The sequence below is a fragment of the Fundulus heteroclitus genome, chromosome 12 (genome assembly GCF_011125445.2).
Source record: "Fundulus heteroclitus isolate FHET01 chromosome 12, MU-UCD_Fhet_4.1, whole genome shotgun sequence".
Classification (NCBI taxonomy): domain Eukaryota; kingdom Metazoa; phylum Chordata; class Actinopteri; order Cyprinodontiformes; family Fundulidae; genus Fundulus; species Fundulus heteroclitus.
Window position 1 is genome coordinate 8569254 of NC_046372.1, and position 23513 is coordinate 8592766.

The window sequence follows — 23513 nt, forward strand, 5'->3', positions numbered from 1 at the left end:
TTTGTATGGGTAAGGTTAAGGATTATGCAGCCATATCAAAAACGAAACTTGACTTTTTTATAGATAAGCTACCACTTTTGAGTCAGAATTCTAGCTTCATCGATCTGCTGTTGCATTTTCAGTGTGGAACTTGTAAAATTTGGCTTTCTAGTGCAACGAGCCTACAAAATGGATCTACCCTAAACTCCCAAAGGGGCGCTGCCAGAGGGAGACGGGGTGGGAGACTGAGTGGGAGAGTGCGAGGGGACTCGTCACTGAGTGCTGGCCTAAATTAAGAAAGGGAAGGATTAAGACAATTTAGGTAATAGAGTGGGAAAAGTTTTAATTCAAAACATTTATGGACAAAAAGGAACATCTTGCACAGTAGCTTGCAGAGTAAAGAACTGTTAAAATTGACAATAAAGAAGTAAGAAAAAACAAAAAGGCTACTACAATAACATCAGTTCATTCCTCATCAAGGAGGCTTCCTGCTTTTGTTTACCTGTGGAGTGTTGTCAGGTTTGTAGAGGTCTCCTGGCTTGCTGGGCCTCTGCTCTATGCTGTAGTACTTGCACGGGTCCCACTGAACCAGAGGAGGGTTCTGGGAGGCTGCGGTCCATTGGGACGCTGAGCTGCATGACCATCACCCCGGGCCCGGAGGAGCCACTCCTGGAGAAACACAGACAGCAGAAAGAAAACGATGAGGCGGAGAGAAGCACTGACCCGTCTGTGGGCGACAGAATAATGATTTGATTCAGCAAAAACGGAGCTTCAAACTATCCACTGAACACATTGCTTTCTTCGACATGTTAAAAGAAGCTGTAAAATTAAATGCCTCCATTCTGCATTTAAAAGACATTCTATATTATACAGTAGCTCTAGTCAGCTAAACGTAATGACAGCTTAACTTTGAAACAGATGTGAATACATATAAAAGATGTAAAAGTAGTTTAAATATAAAAAAAGATATAAAAATTATAAAAAAATAATAATACAAATTAAAACTCAACATTTTTTTTTTTTTTTTACATCTGGACATCATTTTGCTAATGTTGCTCAGCAGGTTGTAGTTCTTCTCCCCCAAAACTAGAACAAAATTTAATTTTTTGCTCAATTACATTAAAGACCTGGTAAATTGCCTTAACAGAAACTGTGAGATTAGCCAATCACATGGCGACACCTCACTGCATTTTGTCATCTAAACGTGGTGAAGAAAACCGCTGATGCACTGTTACATCTGATCAACTGCCTGCACTTTATATTGTAACGCTGCCTTATTCCCACCTGAAATCCTATTACACTGTCGTAGCTGTATGTAACAAATGTCGTTCTGTATGCACTCTGTACATACAAAATGACAAAGTTTGTCTAAGTCTAAGTAAGTGCAAGTTCAAATGAACATCAGATTGGGGAAGAAGCATTAATTAAATGTCATTGAACACGGTTACTGGCAGGTCTAAGTATCTCAGGCCCAGTCCACACGTAGCAGGATATCTGGGGAAAAATTAGACATTTTTATGCAGTCATGCCTTTCAGCAACACACAGCGTCATACATCCCTTCTAACGAATGATCCTAAAAACTCCGGCCAAAGTGGAGATTTGTGAACGGGGCGGTTTTGAGCCTGCGTGTGACATGAAGACGGATTTTAATGTCCGCATCACGGTCTGCAATGAATATTGCTGCGCTGCGTCACACATGTGGGACCGTTGTTTATACACTTGGCCATACGGTGGAGTTTAAAATGAATTTCTTCAGAGAGGGGCTGATTTTTACATTGCTTCAGACACTTTTTAAAAAAAAAATGTAAAAGCCCAGCTGCTGCACCAGCTCTCCGCCCCACTATGGAGGCACAATGCCGTTCAACGCCGCCATATTTGTATTGGTTTTATTAACTTTATATTCTAATATGGTGCTTAAAAGAAGCTCAACTTCTTTATTTGTCTACAAGATCGAACCTCTCGGGGCCATGACTCCTTCCTAACAGAAGTCATGGTTGTTTTGAAGGACTGTGATTGGCTGACATAAGTTTTAGTTTTACGGTGCACTGCCGCCTATGAATCTGCAGTATTTAAAAAAAACGCTCAGTGGCGTATTTCTGTTGGTTGGTGTGGATGAAAACTTTTCTAAATAACCTCCCGTGTGTATGGTATTATTTAAAAAAATGGTGTAGGGTAGATTCTGTGTTTTTTTTTTTTTAAAACCCTGTGGACAAGGCCTCAGAAACTGCTGATCAAAAGGGATTTTCGTGCGCAGTCATCACCTGAGTTTACAGAGAATGGTCCAAAAAGAGAAAATTTACAGTGTGCTACGGTAGCATGGACTGTAACACCCTGAGATGACAGGAAAGCAACAGCAGCTCAAATAACCACTTGTTTCAACTGATGTATGCAGAATAACATCTGAAAGTGCAGCAGGGGCCTTTCTGCTAAGAACAGGAAACTTTGGCTTTTAATACGGACTCAACAAAATTGGAAAACTCCACATGTACTCCACATTACTCCAGACTTTTTAAATTGAGAAAGCTTCCTGGAGAGAAAGCGAAACGTCTTCAACTACGAAAAACAAGCCCAGTTGCTTCGTTGTTTTGTTTTTTACTTCTTTTTTTTTGGAAAAATTGGAAAATAAAATCACTAGTCTGATTTCTGCTGAGACATTTAGAAATCCAGATCAGAATTTGTGGTTTGATGGGTGAATATTTTCAACTGAGTATTAACTGGGGATTGTTCAAATGCTAAAGCCTACATGAATATTGTTGCTGACCACAGCCACCAAATCTCAATACAGTAGAGAAGATTTGGGATGTGGGATCCAAATCATGGACATAAAGCAGAGAAATCATTAGAATTTTTAAATCTATGCCATATAAAAATCATTTTTAAAGACAAAGGGCACTAGAAAGATCAAAAGGCCAATGAGAGTATATTATGAAGATGGATTTATGTTAACAGCAGATCAGACATTCACAACTAGCAGTTTTGTATATAATCCATCAGAAAACAGACACTAGCTCTCTGATGTGTGAGACTATAAATAAAACTAGTAATGGTGAACTGGATGGAATAACATTAGATTAACTACATGTAGTCCTTAACAAGAGACCAAAGCAGAGTTACAAACTTGTGAAGAGAAAAAGCAGACTAACCCTGCAAAGTGAGAGATAATGGAACAAAGGGCATGTCGTCGTTGACACAAACAGTGCAGGGTCAAGGACAGCATGTCACATGACATTAGTGTGACAATGCTTGGGGACATTTACTTCAGGTTCGACCAGCAGCAGAACAAAAAACTTGTTTTGTTTGTTTTCTTCCAACATTGCCCCTTTCAAGGACATTTATTTACGGCTTCACAGCACAAACCTGATGCACCTCTGAGTGAACTTTCCCCACAATACCTTTCACCCAATTTTACAGAACACTGACATCATTATAGTATCGTTTGATGGGTTGTGACTCGTCCTGAAACGATTCCCCGAATGATTTGAGTAACTCGATTAGTAAACTTCCTCGTTAAACTCGGTTTAACTATTCAGAGCACTGTGAATAGTTAAACATGGCTGGGTAGTTATTTGTGCTGCTAGTTATTTGAGAAAGCAACAAAAAGTGTCCTAAGTGTGAGATAACTAAACCTAACAGAAGAGAAAAACCCAGACAAGTTTCTACAGCAAAACTGAAGTAGCTTTCCATTTTAGCACGCCCACGATGCTGCAACTCCTGAGCAGGAACCGTCTGCTCCAAATGCTGATTTATGCAATTAAGAAGTTTTATAGGTTCAAATAAAGATATTATCTTTAATAATCCAGAATACAATACACAACTGGCACTTGATGCACTTTTCTCTTTGTGACCATATTAACCCTACAGAGGCTGCTAGCACTGAATTGATGTTAATTCCAGCAGAAAAGGCTGAGCTTTTGATTAAGGGTATTTTTTTAAGCTGCAGATGCAGCATTTGCTGCAAATGTTCAAGTGAACACTAAATACAGGCTATGTTGTGTTTTAAGGTATAAAATGTGGATTTCTTTTTTAAGGGATTCAACAACTTCTTTAATAGCATTTCTTATATTGTTGGAAATTTTCCGACTACACCTAAAAAAAAAAGCTTGAGTAGTTATTAAATTTTTTTTGCTGATTACCTGATAAATCGTTAAAACGGTTTATAGGATAGTTGATAACTAAAACAATTGCTAGCTTAAACCCAAGTAAACATTTGTTGTAATTTTAGTCAATTACCATTTAGACCTCAGATCAGACATATATTCAGTCTATATGATATGTACAGCTATATAGTACTGGCAAAAAACAGATTAGTGATTTATGTATCAAATATTCATTAAACTGCTATAGCGTTATTTGATTCTATATTTTTAATAACACCTCCATAGGTAAGAATAGTCAAAGATAAAAACATACTTAACTACTTACTGATGGGCGCTCTTACCTGAATATTGCTGTTGCAATGGTTGAGGGTTGCAGGGAGACGGTGACTGTGTGATCTGAAACTGCTCTGAGCTGGGAGGCTGCAGGTAACCTACTGATGGGCTGCAGCTCAAATCAGAATAAAAGGTAAAACTTTAAATATATATCTAAAAAGAAAATATTAGTCTGCAGCAATCATCTCAACGCAGATAAAAAGGTCAGCTTTTTCAAACATGTTAACCTTAAAATTAAATTCACTATACGTGAGGTCAAATGGCAAATATGTCAAAGGCGTTCTTGTACCTTGTGCTATTTTGCTGTGTGGGTGTGATAACACTGTAGTAGACGGGCATGGGCCCCTGGACAGACTGGCTGACTGGCACCATGACCTGCTGCTGATACTGTTGCTGCACCACCTGCTGATTTTCATTTGCCACTGGTACCTAATGCAAACAAATGGGAAAAATGAGTGGGGAAAATATAGTAGCTAAATTCAAATCAGTTTATATATTCGGCACCAATTCACAATACATGTCTCAAGGCATTTCACAATTAAAAAGGTATATTCAATCATACAGACAGATTCCAAGTGAAGCACATTAATTCCAGTTGATCCTGGTTATTAAACAACGCAGTCAAGTTCAGTTCGTTATCCAAACTGCTTAAAAAAATTCTATCAAAGCACAATGGCGTATTAAGGCCTTCATATTTGAGAAGGAACATTTTAAGTTATATTCTTGATTTAACAGGTAGCCAATGAAGGGAAGCTAAAAAAGGGGGGGGAAATAATCTCTTGATTTTCATCAGAACTCTTGCTGCAGCGTTTCGGATCAGCTGAAGGCTTTGAATTGCATTCTGTGGTAGGGCTGGGCGATAAATCGATTTAATCGATTAATTCGAATTTACAATTCTTTAAGATTTCATTTTTGGAAAATCTGGATTTTATTTTGCCAATATACTCATTGGGTTTCCATGAAGAGAACAGCATATGATGCTGAATATATGTTTTGGCAAAATTATTGTCAAAATATTGTTAAGTGGAAACTTTTTTTTTACCATAATACGAGGTACTTCATTTACTTATTTACTTTTTTTTTTTAAACTTAGTTTGAAGTTCACAAGTGCAGTGAAGCCTGTTCTTAGCTCAATGTGTAATACCACTAGCAGCAAACGTTTTGTTATATTTTCATTGTTTATAATGGCACGGCTACCATCTTGTTTTACAAGCATGTTTCACAGCTTGTTTTTAGTTGCACTTTGAATTCAGGTCAACTCCCTGACGAAATGCTTGACATAAGAGCAAGGTTTTAAAATGATTTCTTTAATTTCTTTTTATGAAACAAAACGGAGGAAAAAAATCGATTAATCGGATTTGGTATGAAAAAAATCGGAGATTTATTTTTTAATCCATATCGCCCAGCCCTATTCTGTGGACTTCCTGATAGTAAAGAATTACAACAGACCGGCCTTGCAGTAATAAACGCATGGTCTAGTTTTTCAGCGTCACTCCTGGACAGAATATTTCCAATTTGGGCAAAAGAAGGAAATTTTAGGAAACCAATTTAATATGAGATTTAATGGTTCTGGTTCACAAAGGTCAAAGGCAGACATACAATTATTGTTTAGGCATCAGCTTCAGATTTTAATTCTATTTTGTGAAGATATGCCACATCACATACTTAATCAAACCACATTAGATTCCTTAACCTTAATAACAGAGTTAGAATGAAGTAGAGCAACCTCATCTGGCTCAAACCATCCTGCAGTCAGTATGTCCGCTTGTTTTTAAAAAGTGACCTAAAAAACAGACGGCTGAGAACAGCACAAACCTGATATGATGGCATCTGTGGGTATTGAACCATTATGCTTTGCATTTGGCCTCCGATACCCGTCCTTTGGGAATTGAGCAGACCAGGATTTGGAGGCTGCTGCACCCCCATCATGTTCTGATAGCTTGGCTGCTGGCTAGGCATCATGGTCTGAAGACCTGATGAGAGCACAACACAAAAGAGATCAAACAGACGGAGGTTTTAGAAAACGCTTAATGTTATTTCATATGCGGGAAAATCATTTGTTTCATGCCAGTTTAAATTAAACAATTCTCATTTCACCAAGTATGTATTAGGAATAAATCGATTTTAAAAAGGCAATAGCTTTAGATGTCCACAATTAAAATCCAAAGAGCAGTTATGGTTTGATGCAAGATCTTACTGACCTTAGTGTTCATTGGCAGCCTTCCATTTTAACTCAAAGTCCATTTCAGCTGTCAACAATGCTTATCACTCACTGTATTAACACAGCCCACCTTTGCAAACCCCTAAATTAACGAGTCCAAAAACTGCAGCTACCACTATTTTCCTTGAAAGACACAGAGCTTTTTTATATCGACCTGTGCCAAATTTACTTGGCTGAATAATGCAGGGAAAAGGTTGTTTAAACCAAACCTTTCACCTGGTAAACTAAGTAGGTCTGAGTCAGCATCAGCTAAAGCACGACTTGAAAAAGAAAATCTATTCTTGTATTTATGGGTCTCAAGTAGATAACTGTGTCAATATCCTAGAATTAAAGCTTCATCAAAGTAAAAGTGATCATATTAAATATTACTAATAGCAACACAAACTGTATTTACCCATCTAGAATAGACAACCTCTGCAGTTAAATGAGGGCCTGATCATACCAGCTGCAATAATCGGCATCAGGAACCCCTGAGGAAACAACTCATACCTGTGGGACAAAATGATCTGTCCCTGTCAGGAAAAGAGAACAGAAAGAACAACAGAAATTGCAGCGTCTGGAACGTCTTGGATGGGTGGGTTGTAATACTGATATAACGTAATGAGTTATTTTTATTGCACTTCAAAGCTACCGGGTCTCCAAGCATTTAATGGCTTTGATTTTGGTAGCTTTAGTGGACTGTGACTTGGTTTCGGCCTATTCTTAATTGATCGTTATCGGGGACAAAAGGCTGGTAGGGACATCCCATATGAAGACATATAGTTGGTAACAGTGCAGAGCGTGAGATTGTGCTGACCTGACTGCTGATTGGGCGGAGGCATGGGTTGTGTGCGTTGGGCTTGGTAAGACACCTGGTGGGATATAGGTTGGGACACACGGTACTGCTGGCCTGAACTGGGGTACTGACCAGGTGGGTAGTACGACACCTGGATCTGAAACAACAACAACAGGCTGAGTTAGGAACACAGAGCATTTAATGTGAGGGGTTTATTTTTATATAAATCCCACTTCTTTATTTGGTTTTTAACACTATAAATGGTTTCCTAAACCATAGTGGGAACCTACAATTTTACATTTATATATTATTGGGAATTCTAAATTTAATTCTACATAACCAAGACAAACTGAGTTGAGCAAGCGCTATAGTGAAACCCATCATCAATATTATGATTCTCATCAAACCTGGGATATTAGATTTCAGCCACATGGGAGTCAACATAAATTAGCTTTGAGATGAAGCAAAATAATTAATTGCTGCTGGCCACATTGGGCAGAGGTAGAGGGACAAGAGCATAACAACTGGGGTTGGGTTTCTATTCAACTCATAAAAACACGAGGCACGCTAAAACAAACCAACCTTAAGCTGTTTCATGTCATTCAGAAATAAAGTCAAGATCACCGTCTTTATAACAACAAATTGTAAAATGGCAGGTAGAGCCCAGAGCCAGCAAACATGTAAAACTGAAATAACATTGTTTAGTTGGCTGTAAATAGCAGGTTGTCTGAATCAGTTACTGAAACGAGGTTGTTTATTTCACAGATTTATATAAAAAAAAACAATGTGAGGTAGATATGGTGATGTAATACATGAAATGCCTGTCATTAAAGGCAGAACCTGCCATTCACTGAGGAAAAGCGCTGATAACTGATAATCACAGTAAATTAATAACCATCTGTACTTATAAACTGATTGCAGCCAGTAAATTACAGTCATACCTATTGAAGTACCAACTTTCATAATATCCTTGTCCTTTTCGCCAATCACACAAATTTGTTTTCTTTCATAATAACCTCAGCTGTGACTCATCAAACATGTAAGCCGGGGGTGTGGGGGGACGACAAGAAATACCCTCTCTACGTTACTTACTGGATGAAAAACATTATCTGTACATGCCAAAAACTATTCATCTTCTCTAAACATGTAATGCACAGATGTCTATACATGCAACACGTCTCTCAATTAACTGAGACTATAAAAAAAATAATAACGTAATGTAAAATAATAACGTAAAATAATCATAACGTAATGAGGCCTATGTAAAATTTCCAATGTTTTTTTTTTTTTTACACTGCAAGACCGCCAAATGACAATAAAACATGTTACCATCACACAGTAGTGGGCTAATATCATTGCCTGCCTACTATAAATAATGTTAAAATAACGACATTAGCAGCCACACTTAATCAGGTTATCTTCCACAGAAAGTTTATAGATTAATCTATGTGCGACTCCTGTATTAAAAAGTCTGTTAAAAACCAACATACCTGTTGAGGTGGAGGGGGCTGGATGTAGCCTTGCGGAGGGGGTGCAGCCTGTATGACAGGCTGGGAGGGGGGCGGCGGTGGAGGCGGAGGATGAGGGTGTCCAGTAGGAGGCTGGTAGCCAGATGGAGGAGGCAAAGGCTGACCTGTCGTCATGATGTAGCCAGGCTGAGGTGGGGGATGCTGCGACAGCACAGTGGGCGGGGGCTGATACATAGGGGGGGGCTCAGGGTTCTCACTGGAGCCCTGCCGACTCAGAGTCATCTGGGTGAACTGTGGCGGTAGCTCATCTCCCTGGGAAGAACGGGAAAGATTGGAGTAACGGGGTTTCTATTAATGGCAAATACAACTAAGTCAGAATATCAAGTTAATTTGGAGCAGATCTGCAGTTCCAAACTGACAAAGATCACAAGACTCATATTTGAAGAACATTTAAGTCCAAATAGTGCATTTTTTGGGGAAAAACCATCTTTGCAGGAAATACTATCTTCAAAACATGTATGCACATTTTGTTTACTAAATGGCACTTTTATATAAAAAAAAACTAACCAACAGAAAATTGCCCAAAGGTTTACTTTAGGCATTATATGGTTAATTGATTGAATCCATTGTATTTTGTTGTAAGTAAAAACCTTTACCGGTCCATGATATGAGTTCTAGGCATTTATTCTTAGCTGTCTTGTTTTTAGTGACATATGGTTGTAATGCATTGCTACCACAAGGTATCGATTTGTTTGCCAACCACCATGAAGCAGAAGGAGAACAGAGCGTCGAGCAGATGCTCCAACACCAACAACAAAACAGAGAAAGAGTGCAAGTTAAGGACCAGAGTCGACAAGATATTCTGTGTGGAGGTATAAAAACAAGAGTTGGGTAATGTCGGGTGAAGTTAGGACATCATAAGTCTCGACAATCCACGGTCATTCGGGAGGTTAAGCTGAACCTTTATTCACTGATCAAAAATCAATAACTTTGTTCCAGACAAAGGAATTGCATTACTTCCTTTTAAAAGCCTTTGTCCAATTAATTTGTGACCACTTTTGTTACAAAGTTTTATCCTTTTAAGTAAAATCGATTACAATTTGTCTGTGTGTGTGTGTAGTATGAAAAAAAATGGAGGTTTAAAGCTACAAAGACAGAACTTTTTTTCAACAGCTGTTAAATACCCATCTGTCAGTAGGAGCAAAAAACAGCAGAATTTGAGCGTTTTTAGTACAACCTCCCTTAATGTTTGAAGATGTCAGTCTTGACTGAAGTAATAAAAGAAATTAAGTTCTAAGAGGCATCAGTACCATTGTGTACTGCTGGGGAGGAGAAACTGGCAGGAGAACCTGGGGGCAGGAAGGGCTGGAGTAGGAGACAGGCTGAGAGGGCTGCAGAGACGCCACCGGCTAGACGCACCAGAGAGCAAGTATAGAGGTAGAGCATAAAGAAAGTGAAGTAAGGCAGCAGAGAGAGATGAAAAGAAGGAAGAAAGAATTATGACAGGAAAAATGAGGGTTAGAACACAATGGTAAAGTTTTAATGAGCAGAAATGAGAGAAATGGAAACTGAAGTCGTTTTTCTCTTCGTATATGCAAATGCAACCTGCATTAAAATGAATTGCTTTAACTACTGAGAGGAAAAAAGAAGAACGGAAAGGAAATGTCTGCTCTCAGAATAAGTTAAATCTAACAAATTGCATCTAATCAAAATTCAGCACTTGTCTCAGGATCAAAACCACGTTGTTACGCTAACGCTACACTACCAATGTTTGACTCAAAAAATATTCCAATCTGGCCCTCTACAACTTTGTATGAACTCAAATTCTTCGTTTTTTTTTTTTTTTTACTTTAAGAGATTCTTACCTGAGCCATCATGTGGTTCCCCATAGGGTGCTGCTGTGGGGTGGGCAGCAGGGCAGTCTGAGGCGGGCCCTGGACCTGCGGCTGCTGTGGAGGTTGAGATGGGCAGGGTAGGAGGCTACGGCTGGACTGGGACACTGAGGGTGGAGGACAAACATCAGGACTCACTAAGGGCAAGCCTAGGAAGGAACAGGGAGATAAAAACACCACATCTGCAGTACTTTATTTTCCACAATATGTAAGCAACAATATCTTCACCAACTGAGTCACAATGCTAAAAACTGCAGCTTGCTCAACTGCACAATACCCTGAGAGCAACGTTGTGTTTGTCCAACGTCTGAGGAACAAAATCTAGCGGCCCCTTGTAAGACCTTAATATATTTTTCCAACACCTTATATAAGATATGCTAGTACAAGATGAAAAAAGGAACAGAAATCTAAAATCAAAAACACATTTTATTATTTAACATTTATACAAGCAACGACTGCCGTTAGCCCTGACTGATTCAGATATAAGTGAACGATCAGATCTTCTAAAAGCTTTACACCACACAAGGGGGATGTCAACAACACCATCAGCAGGTCTACCGAGAACTACGCAAAATCCCAAATACATTAAGCCAACCGCACTATGTCAGCATTCAGAAATTAACCTGGTTCAGATTCAGCTTTTTGTGGAGCTGTTTAGGCAACAAAACATGCCATGTGTTCAACAGATCAATATTAACCCTGACAGACTAATGCTTTTCTTTAATGTGAAGTCAAACAAGGATTTGTTCAAAACTGTTAAAAAAAAAACCCAACAACATACAATCTGGCATTGCCTTAGATATCTGTTTAGGTATTTAAAATAACCCAACAGCAGAGTCAGCTTCCAACATTGCCGTTTATAGAACACGTAACGTCAGAAACTGGAAGACGTCCAGATAATAAGTGGTGCTTTAATGGAGTCCTGCCAGGGGTACAGGATTTTCTTCAGTGTATCTCAGGACATCTGCACAAGCAGCTCCCAAAACAATTAAAATAAAATGTGTCTCAGATCACCTCTAATGGTGGCCTGAGCCAACCGGTCCTCAATTAATTTTGACTAATTTGAAATATATGTAGCTTTTTAGTTTGGGTCATGTGCAAATCATTTCAAAAGGACCAGATAATGTGACATCCATACTGTCATGGTACGTTGTGGCTGTCATGTTGCTTTGCTATTGAGTTCTTGATACTAAAGACACTCAACTGCTCAAAAACGTTAAAGGAACACTTTGAAAAAAGAACAGATCTCAATCGGGAACACAAAGAAAATTGTGCTTGACGGGTGCAACATCATTTGATTAAAAACTGAAAAATCATCAGCCGGCAGAGGGCTGAAGGCAGAAAATGTGGCAGACTAGTCACATTTGATGACTTATCACTGCATCAACTGAGAACGGTGCTCAGTAGCTTCAATAGTCTCCATGAGCTTGTATGCATGCCTGACCATGTCTATCAATTCCTGCATACTCTTGTTAAATGAGGTCCAGGTATTCTCATGCACCAGGAGGAACCAGGGCCGGCTCCACCAAAGAAGACTAACAATGGGTCTAAGGATTTCATCCCAATACCTAATGCCAGCCTTGGTGCCACTGATCATGCTGTAGAGGTCTGTGTGTCCCTTCATGGACATGCCTCAGCAGACCAACACTGACCTACTGCCAAGCTGATCATGGTGAACAATGTTGCAGGCAGCATAATGTTCACCACTGCCTCTCCAGGACCTTTCACGTCTGTAACATGAGCTCAGAGTGAACCTCTCATATGTCGTAAGTACAGGGCACAAGTGGCAAACCTGCCGATTCCAGTGTTCTCTGCAATATACCAGCCGAGCAACATTGTGTCAGGCAGAGAGCACAGGGTCGAGCTCTCCTAGAGTAACTGCCTGTCTCCTGGAATCTCCTACATGCTCTTGAGACTGTGCTGGGACATAAACAGGAAGGAAAAATGTCTGTGGCCTCCTCTTGGTTGCCCCTTTGGTGCTCCTGTTGGTAATTTAACCAACACCAAAACCACTGAAGCAAATTAAAAACACCCTCTACAAATGAACTGACCAGATAAATGTTGCGCAAGTTTACCTTAATAATATACTCCGATTAAAAATAGGTCCTTTAATTTTTTTGAGCAGTGTAACTTGAGCTATAGAGTGCTTTGAAGTCTTAAAACCCAAGAGGTTCCAGACTGCTTCTGTAACATGTTTTGCTGCCACTCAGGATAGAAATTCCTGTGTGAAAATGGGCCATAAGACTCTCTTGATGTCTGTGGTGCTAAAATGGTCAAATAGCTAGGCCCTTATATTGCAAAAGCTTATAATGACAAAAAAAATTACGTTTCACACCAAATGTCATGCTTTTGGTACATTTTCAGCAGACAAGGTCTGGCTTCACGTCATTTACTTTCTGGAAGGTTCAATGAGTTTTGACAGATGGTTAAGACCTTCAGGAGTCTGCATGGTTGCTTTTGCTCATGTAGGCAAAACTGTGGAAGCAAGTTTATTTTCATACTATTTTGGGCCAAGTTGCACCACCGGACTTTGTTTAACTCATTGTTCAAACACAAAGATTGTAGGTTATCCTTTACTCAGTCGTGAGGCTTTAATGGGCATCTTTTGCTCTACAAAAAGTACAAAACACACATTTATACGGAAAGGTTGCCATATATGAGGTGATAACACATTGCAAGAAGCTATTTTTGATGGCATCTGGGAATCTCACTATAGCCAGAGTTGACCGGCACCTATTAAGGCACCTTTATTAAATTACTTTTAATATAGAAAGTTATGTCACCCTTCTTAGTCAAATGAGATTTACTGAATTGATCCAGTGGTTTTTTTCCTTCAGTCCTTACCAGAGCGAGAGCCTTTGCAGCTTCCCTGTGATCCTTTGTTGCTGCCAAGGCTGTCCCCCCTGGTGAGGATGGAGATGCCAGAGAAGCTGCTGGCCTTGGTCACGGGTGGCCGAAGGGTGCGGTTAGAACTGTCCGAGTCGGTACTGCTCCAGGGCCGTGGGTCCAGGCACTTCATATCACTGTCTGTGCTGCTTTGACGACTGCTCGATGCCCGGCTCGAGCTCTCACGGTTCCCTCTAAAAGACAACAGAACAGGGAGGATGTAGAGATTACAATGACAATGAATAGTAAAAACATGAAGAGTTTGAATCAGAAAATAGGGTAAAGTTATCAAGTGTGAGAAGTTAGTTATAATAATAATAGGCAGTCAGAGGAGAAGAGTCCGAATGTACAGTTGCATCTAAAATTATTCAACCCCAACTACAAATTAGGCTTTTTGACAAATTATACAAACTAAATCTCTAAGGTTTTCTATAGAGTTCGAGTCAGCTCGAATTGAACCTATACTTCATTCTTCCTCCTTCAGACGTACCGCAGACTCATCGGGATGAAAAGTTAAGAAGTTTGGTTCATCCCAACTATGAATAGAACCCCAAACCTCTTCAGCTTACATATATAGTTGTAAGGAAATTGGAGTCATTTCTTGCACTTTTAGGTCAGTAGAGGTGTACATGTTGGAGTTCAGGCATGGAGACTTTCAGCCTTTTGCTCCTTACTCTGGAAACTAAACCTAGTGGCTGCTGCCACCAAGTCCTGCTGTCAGTGGTGGGTGTCTGAGCCCCTGCTTCCTCGGGAATCTGGTGGCAGCCATCGACAACCTTCTTGGTCTTCCACATCCAGTTTGCGTAGCAACTGTTCGTTTAACTTTAAGCTTGCAAATTGTGCATCTAACCATATCTCTAGGAACATTTAGTGACTTTGCAAGTTTTTGTGTCATTTGTTACCTTCAATAAACTTTTTATTTGACAATTCTTAGGCCATTTCTAGCATTCAGTCAAGGTTTTATATCTCAAGCACACCTGGTGCACCTAATGAAACTCGTGATTGTTTGACTCAAGTGTGCCTGAGACCTTGCATGATTATCAAATGTGTGCCCCTGTGAAGAACTCTATTTGAGGGTTGAATAATTTTGAGACTGCAGTAGTTACTGAAAGTAGATTTTAGTGTTGAATTACAATAAAATTACAAGGATTATACAGAATATGAAGAATTCTGGCATTTGCCAATAAAACTAATTTGCAGGTGTTGAAGAATACACACAACTGCATATAGCTTAAAAGGAGAGATGTACTATCTATAAAAAGGAGGATGCGCTTGTTGGAGTATTTGAAACAGAGGGGTGTAGGTGGAGGTAGACACAACAAAGAAAGAAAGAACGAGAAGAAGAGCAGAGTAGGGGCGTCAGCGGCTAGGAAGGATAAACTTTGACAAGACTGAAATAGAACATTCAACAAAGATGCATATTGGCTGGTTTTGTTTAACCAAAGTACAGAAACAGGCAACATACCAAAAGCAAATTATTTTTAGTTTTCAAGTACACAACCACACACACATTCCCACAAACAAACCCACTCATGGGTAGAACATGCATGCGGGGGGAAAAAGATGCTTAAACATCGACCAGGTGTTAAGGAAAATACTCCAATGACAAGATGAGACAGTTCCATGATTTCAACTCACAACATAGCAAACCATGTAAGACACAGTTTATATCAACAATCTAATGAATGAACACCATCAAAAGGTGCTAAACATAAAAAGTAAAAAAAAAAAAAAAAAGCCTCTGGATGTAGAAATGAAAAACAAATCAACTTTTTACGTAACACTAAATTCACAAATACAAAGATGTTAAAGAGCACCAACATTCAGACACACACACACCACCTACAACATGATCACTAAGTATCTTCGCTCAGTGCCAGGGGTCCTGAGGATCCACTGCCCTGCATGTTTAAGGCGTTTCCCTGCCTCCACACACCTGACCTAAATAAATGGGTGATTTTTAACAAGGCTATGCAGCTTTTGATGGCTGCTGAGGAAGTCATGCAATCGTTTGATTCAGGTGTTTTGTGGAGCAGAGACAAATAAAACTTGTAGGACAGTGGATCCTGAGGACCAGGTCTGAACACCCCTGCCAGCTTATTATGATGTGAAGCTGTTATGCCAGTAATACATGTGAAACCTGGACTCTACAGCATCCTGCCCCATCAAAACTCACAATCCCGCAATCTGCAAATTTAATAAAACAATATTTTAACTGCCAACACCTGTCATCTTATTATATCATGCCATCTTAAAACTGGAAGAAAGTTATGAGGGGGTATTGTCTATATAGATGTAAAAAATTTTAAATAACTTAACAAAAAGCAACTGTGTTTATGGCAGAACTGAAAAACAGGGACCTGATGCTGGCTCTAAAGCACTACTGAACAGCACGTGTTGTTTAATGTGGCTCATGAATATTTCAGACAGACTAATTAATGAAGGAACTATTTTAAGGCCATTCTCAGTCTCTTAAGGAAGGGTAGATGCAGTGATGCTGTCTGACACACGCTTGTTTGCCTCTGCAGACGAAGATGATGCCAGGATTAGCTAAAGATGAGCGAGCAGAAGGGATTCTGCCATTGATTAGATGACATTTCCTCTCTACTGGTTTCTCACACCAGCAACGCTTTCACATACAAACAGAACAGCAAGAAAGAATGGCTTTGGCCAAACGCATATTCTTCTATAGTTACTGGTCTTTCACAGACGTTAAATTAAGCGGAGCCATTCTGTGACTTTAAAGCTCTTTTAGGCTAAGCATGGATGCTGTGAAAGCATCTCATGATATAGAAAATATGCTAAAAGCTAAAATTTCCTCAGGTACTAAAGTTAAACGTACTACTATTAAACACTGCTTACAAACTATTGTTGCACTGCTGTAGTTTTCAGCACAACTGGTTCATATGTACCTTATTTATATGTAGGTCTATCTGATACTACCACAGGAGACAAGCGTGACTGTCATGGGATCCTACAACTGGTTTACTAATTTAGAGTGGTTGTGTTGTTATGTTTGAATTTCCCTCCATGGGGATCAATAAAAAGCATCAGAAATGCCTTAAAAATTCATAACAAATTAAGGCGTTCTGATCAGATGCAAGAAGAAACACTAATAACTAAATCTATCTCATACACTACACCGGATCAATGTTAAATGTTATTGCAAATCATCTGTTACAGTAAATGTTCACTACAATTCTTGTACTCATAATAAGAGTAGTTTCTAATTTTTCAAGTAATCTTGAATTAATCAGTAAATTATTTAGATGCAAATATATTGTCATTAAAAGTAAAAACATCCCTGCAGACCTGGGTTTCCCCAGACTGCCACTTTTAATCTATTTGGTTTAGATGATGGGAAAGCCATCAGCTGCGGCAGCTGTTGATAGTTGCTGATAGCTGGAAAACGGCTGTGGTCTGTGAAGTTTCAAAGGTCTGCGATGATGGCTACCAATTTATGCTTGGGAGTAAAAAAAAAAAAAATAACAATGTGATAGCTTTAGATTACACAACAGTACTCTAAAGATGTGTTGTTCACCTTTAGGTCCCAAATAGGAGAATTTTTACCCCTCTGGGTCTAAAAGAACCAATAGCAAAATGAGCTAAACTTTCTGGACCATCTCAGACATGTGTGTCAACAATTACAATTAATATTTGACAAACTGGGAACAATTTTTAACACTGTAAGAAACTTATTGTGAATACACTGTAATATACCTACAATGTATGCCCAACTTAGAGGAATGCAGCAAGAGAAACAAGCTGATCAAAGCAAAAATTAGGGCTGCAACAACGGATCAATAAAATAAAAAAATAAAAAATCAACAATTAGAAGCGTTGGCAACCAATTTCATCATTGATTCATTGTGTCACGTAATTAATGCATCATTCGCCATGTCTCTGAGCCGTTTACCTCACCTTCAGGGAGTCGTCAATGTGGACTGGCTGCAGCGAATGGCAGAGCGGAGGCGGTATTTTCAAATACTGTTTTTTTGTAGTAAATTCTAGAAATGACGACAGAGAATGCGTCTCGACCTAAGTCAACAAAAGGTAGGGAGCACATCACGCTTCACAAAACCAAATTATCAGTAACGTGCGAGATCTGACATGGCACGAGAGCTCCACAGTGACACAGGACCTGAAACAACATGGAGTCAATGTTGAGGGCGACGGAAGCTCAACCGCAGGGTAAGTCACTATATTTTATGTTTGTTCTGTTTCAAAGTTAGGAAATCCCGACAGCTCTTGGCTCACAGGCTGTGAGCGCAGTCCTGCGCAGCCAAAGTTGTGCTTCAGGATGCCGCCTTAACGTCAGTCTGGTAGCTCGTCTAACGCAGCTGTTAGCTTGTTAGCTGGTTATTGGCAGGAGCTTGTTTACATGCAGCATTCCCTGATCAGGTTGAAATGTGTTTGGATTAAAAAGGGAATAAAGTACTCCGGAAGCACCGTTTATATGGGCTCATAATCAAATAATCTGACAATGACGTGCGTTTACTTGCGCCAAGCTTTATTCAAAGCAGAAACTCTGACATTAGCAGAGTGGTTGGATTTCCATAAAACAATCACAGAAGTTTTGTACTTCTTCATGCGGAAAATAAACAAACACGGAGGTGTGTTCTGACTGTTCTGAGCGCATAGAATGGACCTTCTGAGATGGTTGAGAACTCCTGCTGTTGACAGAGCGGGAGGAAACGATGATCATCCCATAATGTTCTGTGCTACGCAGCGCTGCGGCCCCATCCTCCACACGCATGCATAGTAAGTTCACGAGATATTCGGAACAAGTGTTTAGAGAGACGCTGATCATAAGATCCGATATGGATCATAAACCAACCCTCTCAATCAGAATACAATTTAATTCTGATGGTAATTTGTTAATTAAGCTTTAAGGTTTAATTTGCTGACAAAGTCTGAGTGAAGGTACTGTATGGGAGCGAGGAGCAGGACTCTAAAATAACTTTTCAAGAGTCGTTATTATGTAACCATAATGAAATTTTGGTTAGACACTCAGAATGATAAGAGGCAAACCCAAATTTAAAAACGCTTACAGGAAAAAAGAGAAATAAGCATCCCTAAAGGACAGCCTTAAAAATGTAAAACCCTCAGAAGAAATATCTAACATTTTAGATAACATTTAATATACGCTTTTTGACTCTTTTTACAATTTATAGAATAAACGTCCTTGGAAGAAAATATGTAGAAGAACAAATGTAGCATGTAATATATAAATAAAATAAAGCTTGTGCTAAAACTGTCTGAAATGAGCTGGAGATTTATTTGATTGTCAGAAGTGATGTGTTTTAGCTTGTAGCAATGTACAGCACTTTGTTTCAGCTGCTGGCTGTTTTTAAGTGCTTTATAAATAAAGATGGTATGGCGTTTCTGCACTAGTTTCATTGTTATGTCCGAATTCTTTCCCTAGGTGCAGTAGAACAAGGGTGAGGTTCAACCAAACCGCATTTGACACCAGTTTTACAGCTTCACATTTGTTGACTTACAGTGTAGTCAACATAAACATCTTTATTCGAATCAAAACTATTGCTTACCTAATATTAGTGTAACAGCACACCCAAGTAACAACTTGTTTTTTGTGAGCCTATTAACTCTGTCAGTCCTTTTATTTCTAACAGTCCTTACCTACTTTGGTAATATGTTTTGCTCGATCGCAATTAATCATAAAAACATTACGAATAATCGATTATTAGAATAATCATTAGCAGCCCTAGCAAAATAAATAAAAAATTTATATATATATATATATATATATATATATATATATATATATATATATATATATATATATATATATATATATATATATATATATATATATATACTATGAACAGTTGTGTGCATGATTGGACCTTCAGCTGTTGCCATGGCTATGAAAACTAACATGGGATGGATCTGATGTGCTTATACAACAATGAAACAGCATCTCTGTAGACAATGCCCATGGTGAAGAAGAGATTATCATGCAGTTTATACACTGTTAATCAAAAATAATCTTGTTTTGTTCATTGAGTCAATTCAATTCAGATGGTATGGGACTGAAAATTGTAAAAAGAAATCTAAGGTTTCACCATTTGTCACTTCATGGAATAAAACATATTGACATTTTCATAGAACATCAAAAACACGGAAAAAAAATAATTTACGTTTTACTGTAGGAAAAAAATAACTATTGTACTGGGTTTATGGTTATTACTTTAAGTTCAGACGCACCATCAAATGAATTAGCAGATTTTTCTGAATTATTATGCGTTAGGTGACATGTTAAAACTTACACGAGTAAATCAACCACAAAACAAGCAGATCACTGTGAAATTGATGTAGATACTTTCCATTAAAGTGTAGCTGATGGTGGAAGGGTGGATGGGTGAGTAGATCAATTTCCAGTGAAACTACAAAGCAGCCATGCATCCACGGTGCAATGCTAGGGTAGCCATTTATCAGCCCATTACGCCAAGCAAAGATACTAATAACCACACGTCACCAATGTCATCACCAAACCACTTTCAAAAAAATGGGCATGGCAACACACTAGTGAGTCAGCAGCTCCCCAATACCTAAAGATCTGCCTCCTCTTTTGAGAGCTAGAGCAGTAGCCCTCAGTGGAAAATCTGTTGGGGTTAACATTAGAAGAAAATGCTCAGGTTACAGGTCTGTATGAGAGGACAGGAAGGGGCTGAAAGAAAAGGAAAGTATGGAGGTAAAGGTAGGCACAGCAGAAAAATACCCTAGCGAAGAAAGGGGGTAGTGGAAAATGCACATAAGGCAGAAAATCAACTCAAGGGAAGCCCACGCTGCTTCGTTGTCTCGCTCTCAGCAAATTAGGCCCTTATCTACCAAGCTAAATGTTAAGAGTGAGTAGGGATTGAAACTGTAACTGCTGTGTGACTTAACTCAATAGTAAAACTGCAAAACTTGTTTTAAAAGTAAAAAGTGTGTGATAAGCCTGTCTACTAATATAAAATCCAAATAAAAAACAAAGTGTGTCATAATGAACAATTCAGGAATATATTAAGTGCAAAATAGATATTTGAAAATCAGCGTCCACTAGACAAGCAGTAAGAATCATCAAAGAGGTGAAAGCAACAGTTATAAGAAAGACTGCAGAGGTATGCAAGAGAAATCATCAGCTTACCTGTTATCATTGATGTATCCATTCTGAGACGACTGCAAAAAAAAGGACACCTGCACATTATGAAATGTATAATTCAATTAGTAACATGTTCAACATCATTTTGGCTTGTCAACATTTCAAAATTCAACAGTCTTTTGAAAACAATGTTGTTGTTTTTTTCCCACTAATCTGGTCAAAGTGCTGGCTCAGCACCAGGTCTTTGTACGTCTACTGCTGCAAGCAACTTAACATTTGTCCTATCACAACACCCAGTCTTAGCTGGCTCACAGGAAAAAACCGCTCCTCTCAGCAGATCAACGCACAGTTATGGAGACAAAAACAAAATGTGACAGCTGCAGGTAAAACTCCTGCAGCTGTCACTCCGCTTGGCTCCTAATCTGCCTGAAAACCACTATTTAGAGCTAAATATGTAGATGTGTTTAACAAACCTGCCTATAATACTGTAAAGATATTTTTATTTGTACCATGCGGCAATAATAAACGGCAATGCAGCAGAATGTGTTTGGGTCTTTTTTTGCAGAGCTGCAGGTGAATACCGACCTCAAAGATTACTTGGTTGTGATGGCAGAGAAAGTCCACAAATGCTGGTAAAATTGCGTAATACTAGGAAGGGTGATTGGATATTTGTTCGCAACCTAACATATACAAGCACTCTCTCAAAACACCTACAGGTTCTTGGATTTAGGTGCTTACAGGATCACTTCTATACAGATAAATCCTATAATTAGCTTTGGCTGTCACTTTATACATCTTGTATTAAATAACATTGCGGCTTTTCAGTGATGTTATCAAGACATTGGTTGTTTGTACCTGTGATACTTTTTTGGTTGTGGTTTTGCTTTTTAATATCTCTCTCTCTCCCGCTCTGCAGGTGTAGCTGCAGACTCTGAGGATGTTATCTTGTGCTCTCTTTTTCCTCTGCTCTATTTTTGTCACCTTTTCTCCCTTTTAACATTTTGTCTCATCTTTTTCTACGTCTTTGTTTCACTTTTAACTTTCCAATTCAGTGTCTATTGAACTTGAAATAATCCTAAAATAATGTCTAATAAAGTTTTTTGCATAAATATCAAGCGGAGCACTATGGCTAAAGCAGTAATGCTCCACTTGTGAAAGTAAGTCTGTTGGGCTCTCTTTGGCATTATGTCAGCAATTCCTCCACAATACAACAAATACGAGTATCAAACATTTAATGCAAGTGAGACTTTTGCAACGTTTCTGAATGGTAACCATCTAAATGGACACAGGGCAATCAGTAGCCTTTTGTTAGCATTAGCTTGTGCTAAATGACAAACCATGTTCATGCACAACAGCCATCCTACAGCATATACAGCGGTAAAACCAGCTAATAGCGCTTGTGATGTAATAATTGGGATTTTTTTTTGAAGCAGCTAATTTTTCAGACACCAACAAACATTTACTTATTGACAAAAAGTGGCAGGAAGTTTTGTGTTTTTGCACTTAGACTGTTTTTAGAAGCAGTAGAAACCTAAATGGAAGTACAAAAAAATGCCAAAAAGTTAATTTTGCATAGTCCCCCTTAAGAGAAACCCTGCAGGACCTTCCCCAAACTTAAGATTCAAGTACCCCTTAAGCATAGAAATGTGCAATTAAAAACACTGAAGGATTTCAGTAAACTAGAAAAAGGAGCAGTTACATGTTATATAACACTTTTAAAGTATAAAAATCTTTAGGAATGACTTTATTAATATTTTTAAGGCCGCTTTTAAATTGTCCTTACAAAAACATTTTAAGTTTAGCCAAAACAACCAATATCATACTTCTTTTCCTTTCGTTATACTTGACTGAATGATGTCTAATAAAAATATCCGGTTACACAAAATGCAACAGCTTACATGGCTTTTGTTCCCTGACAATCAGAAAAGGAATCTTTTACAAACTGTTCTAATGTAGAATAAGCGAATTATGAATGAAAAACAACCGGGAGTGGGTGGTCCTTTATACACCACATAATCATTCTTTATCATTGTTCTTGTTGTACTAATTTTTTTTCTAATTTGACAAGTCTAAACGAATGAAATGATTTCATATTTTAAATAACTTGAAGATTTAGATTTTATTTATAAATGTATCCAGTGTAAACCTCGCAAACTGCCACTATGGGTCCCTGAGTAAGACCCTAGACCCCAGCCTGCTCCCTGGGTGCTGTAAAAGCTTCCCACTGCTCCCTAAGGGACGAGTTAAATGTGGAAGACAGATTTCATTGAAAGTAGTGGCCAGGTGGTTAGGGGGCCGGGCTTTTGCATCTTAGAGAGGCTGCAAAGTTAAGCGGTTCAAAACTCAGAAGTTTTTTGTGTGGTTTTCAGCAATTAGACAAAAAGCAACAGACTAAAATATATCTTGCAAACAGTGAAATAAAGATTACGATCCTACGATAGAAAAAATGCCTCAATAACTGTCGTCTTATATATTTATTTATATAGACTTCTTTATATTCATGAAAACAAGAGGGAATTCTCAGTTTTTGTGATATTTTCATAATCTTGTGTCATCCTCGTAAACCTAAAACTGTGCCTCATCTAATAAACTGAATATACATTTAAACTTTAGGAATAACACCGTTATTGAGTGACAGGGTATATTTTCTAAGCCAGTGACAGTTTTTACTCGGTCAATGTTAAATACTTACTTCTCGGGCAAAGATCCTGTCTCGTACCCGCTGATATTCTTCTTCTCGCTCTTCAATAGATTT

The 23513-nt window shown here is 38.6% G+C and overlaps 1 protein-coding gene across 1 annotated transcript; it reads right to left on the reverse strand.

Moving 5' to 3' along the window:
* Positions 1-622: 622 nt before the first annotated feature.
* LOC118556173 (R3H domain-containing protein 2-like) lies at positions 623-23507 on the reverse strand (the record flags this gene model as incomplete). Its single annotated transcript, XM_036143562.1, has 12 exons — positions 623-648; positions 4419-4519; positions 4700-4839; positions 6226-6383; positions 7428-7563; positions 8897-9187; positions 10186-10284; positions 10741-10916; positions 13612-13847; positions 20226-20279; positions 20804-20835; positions 23451-23507. Coding segments are annotated over 12 exons (1506 nt in total), but the record flags the coding sequence as incomplete, so codon positions are not given.
* Between the last annotated feature and the right edge of the window lie 6 nt (positions 23508-23513).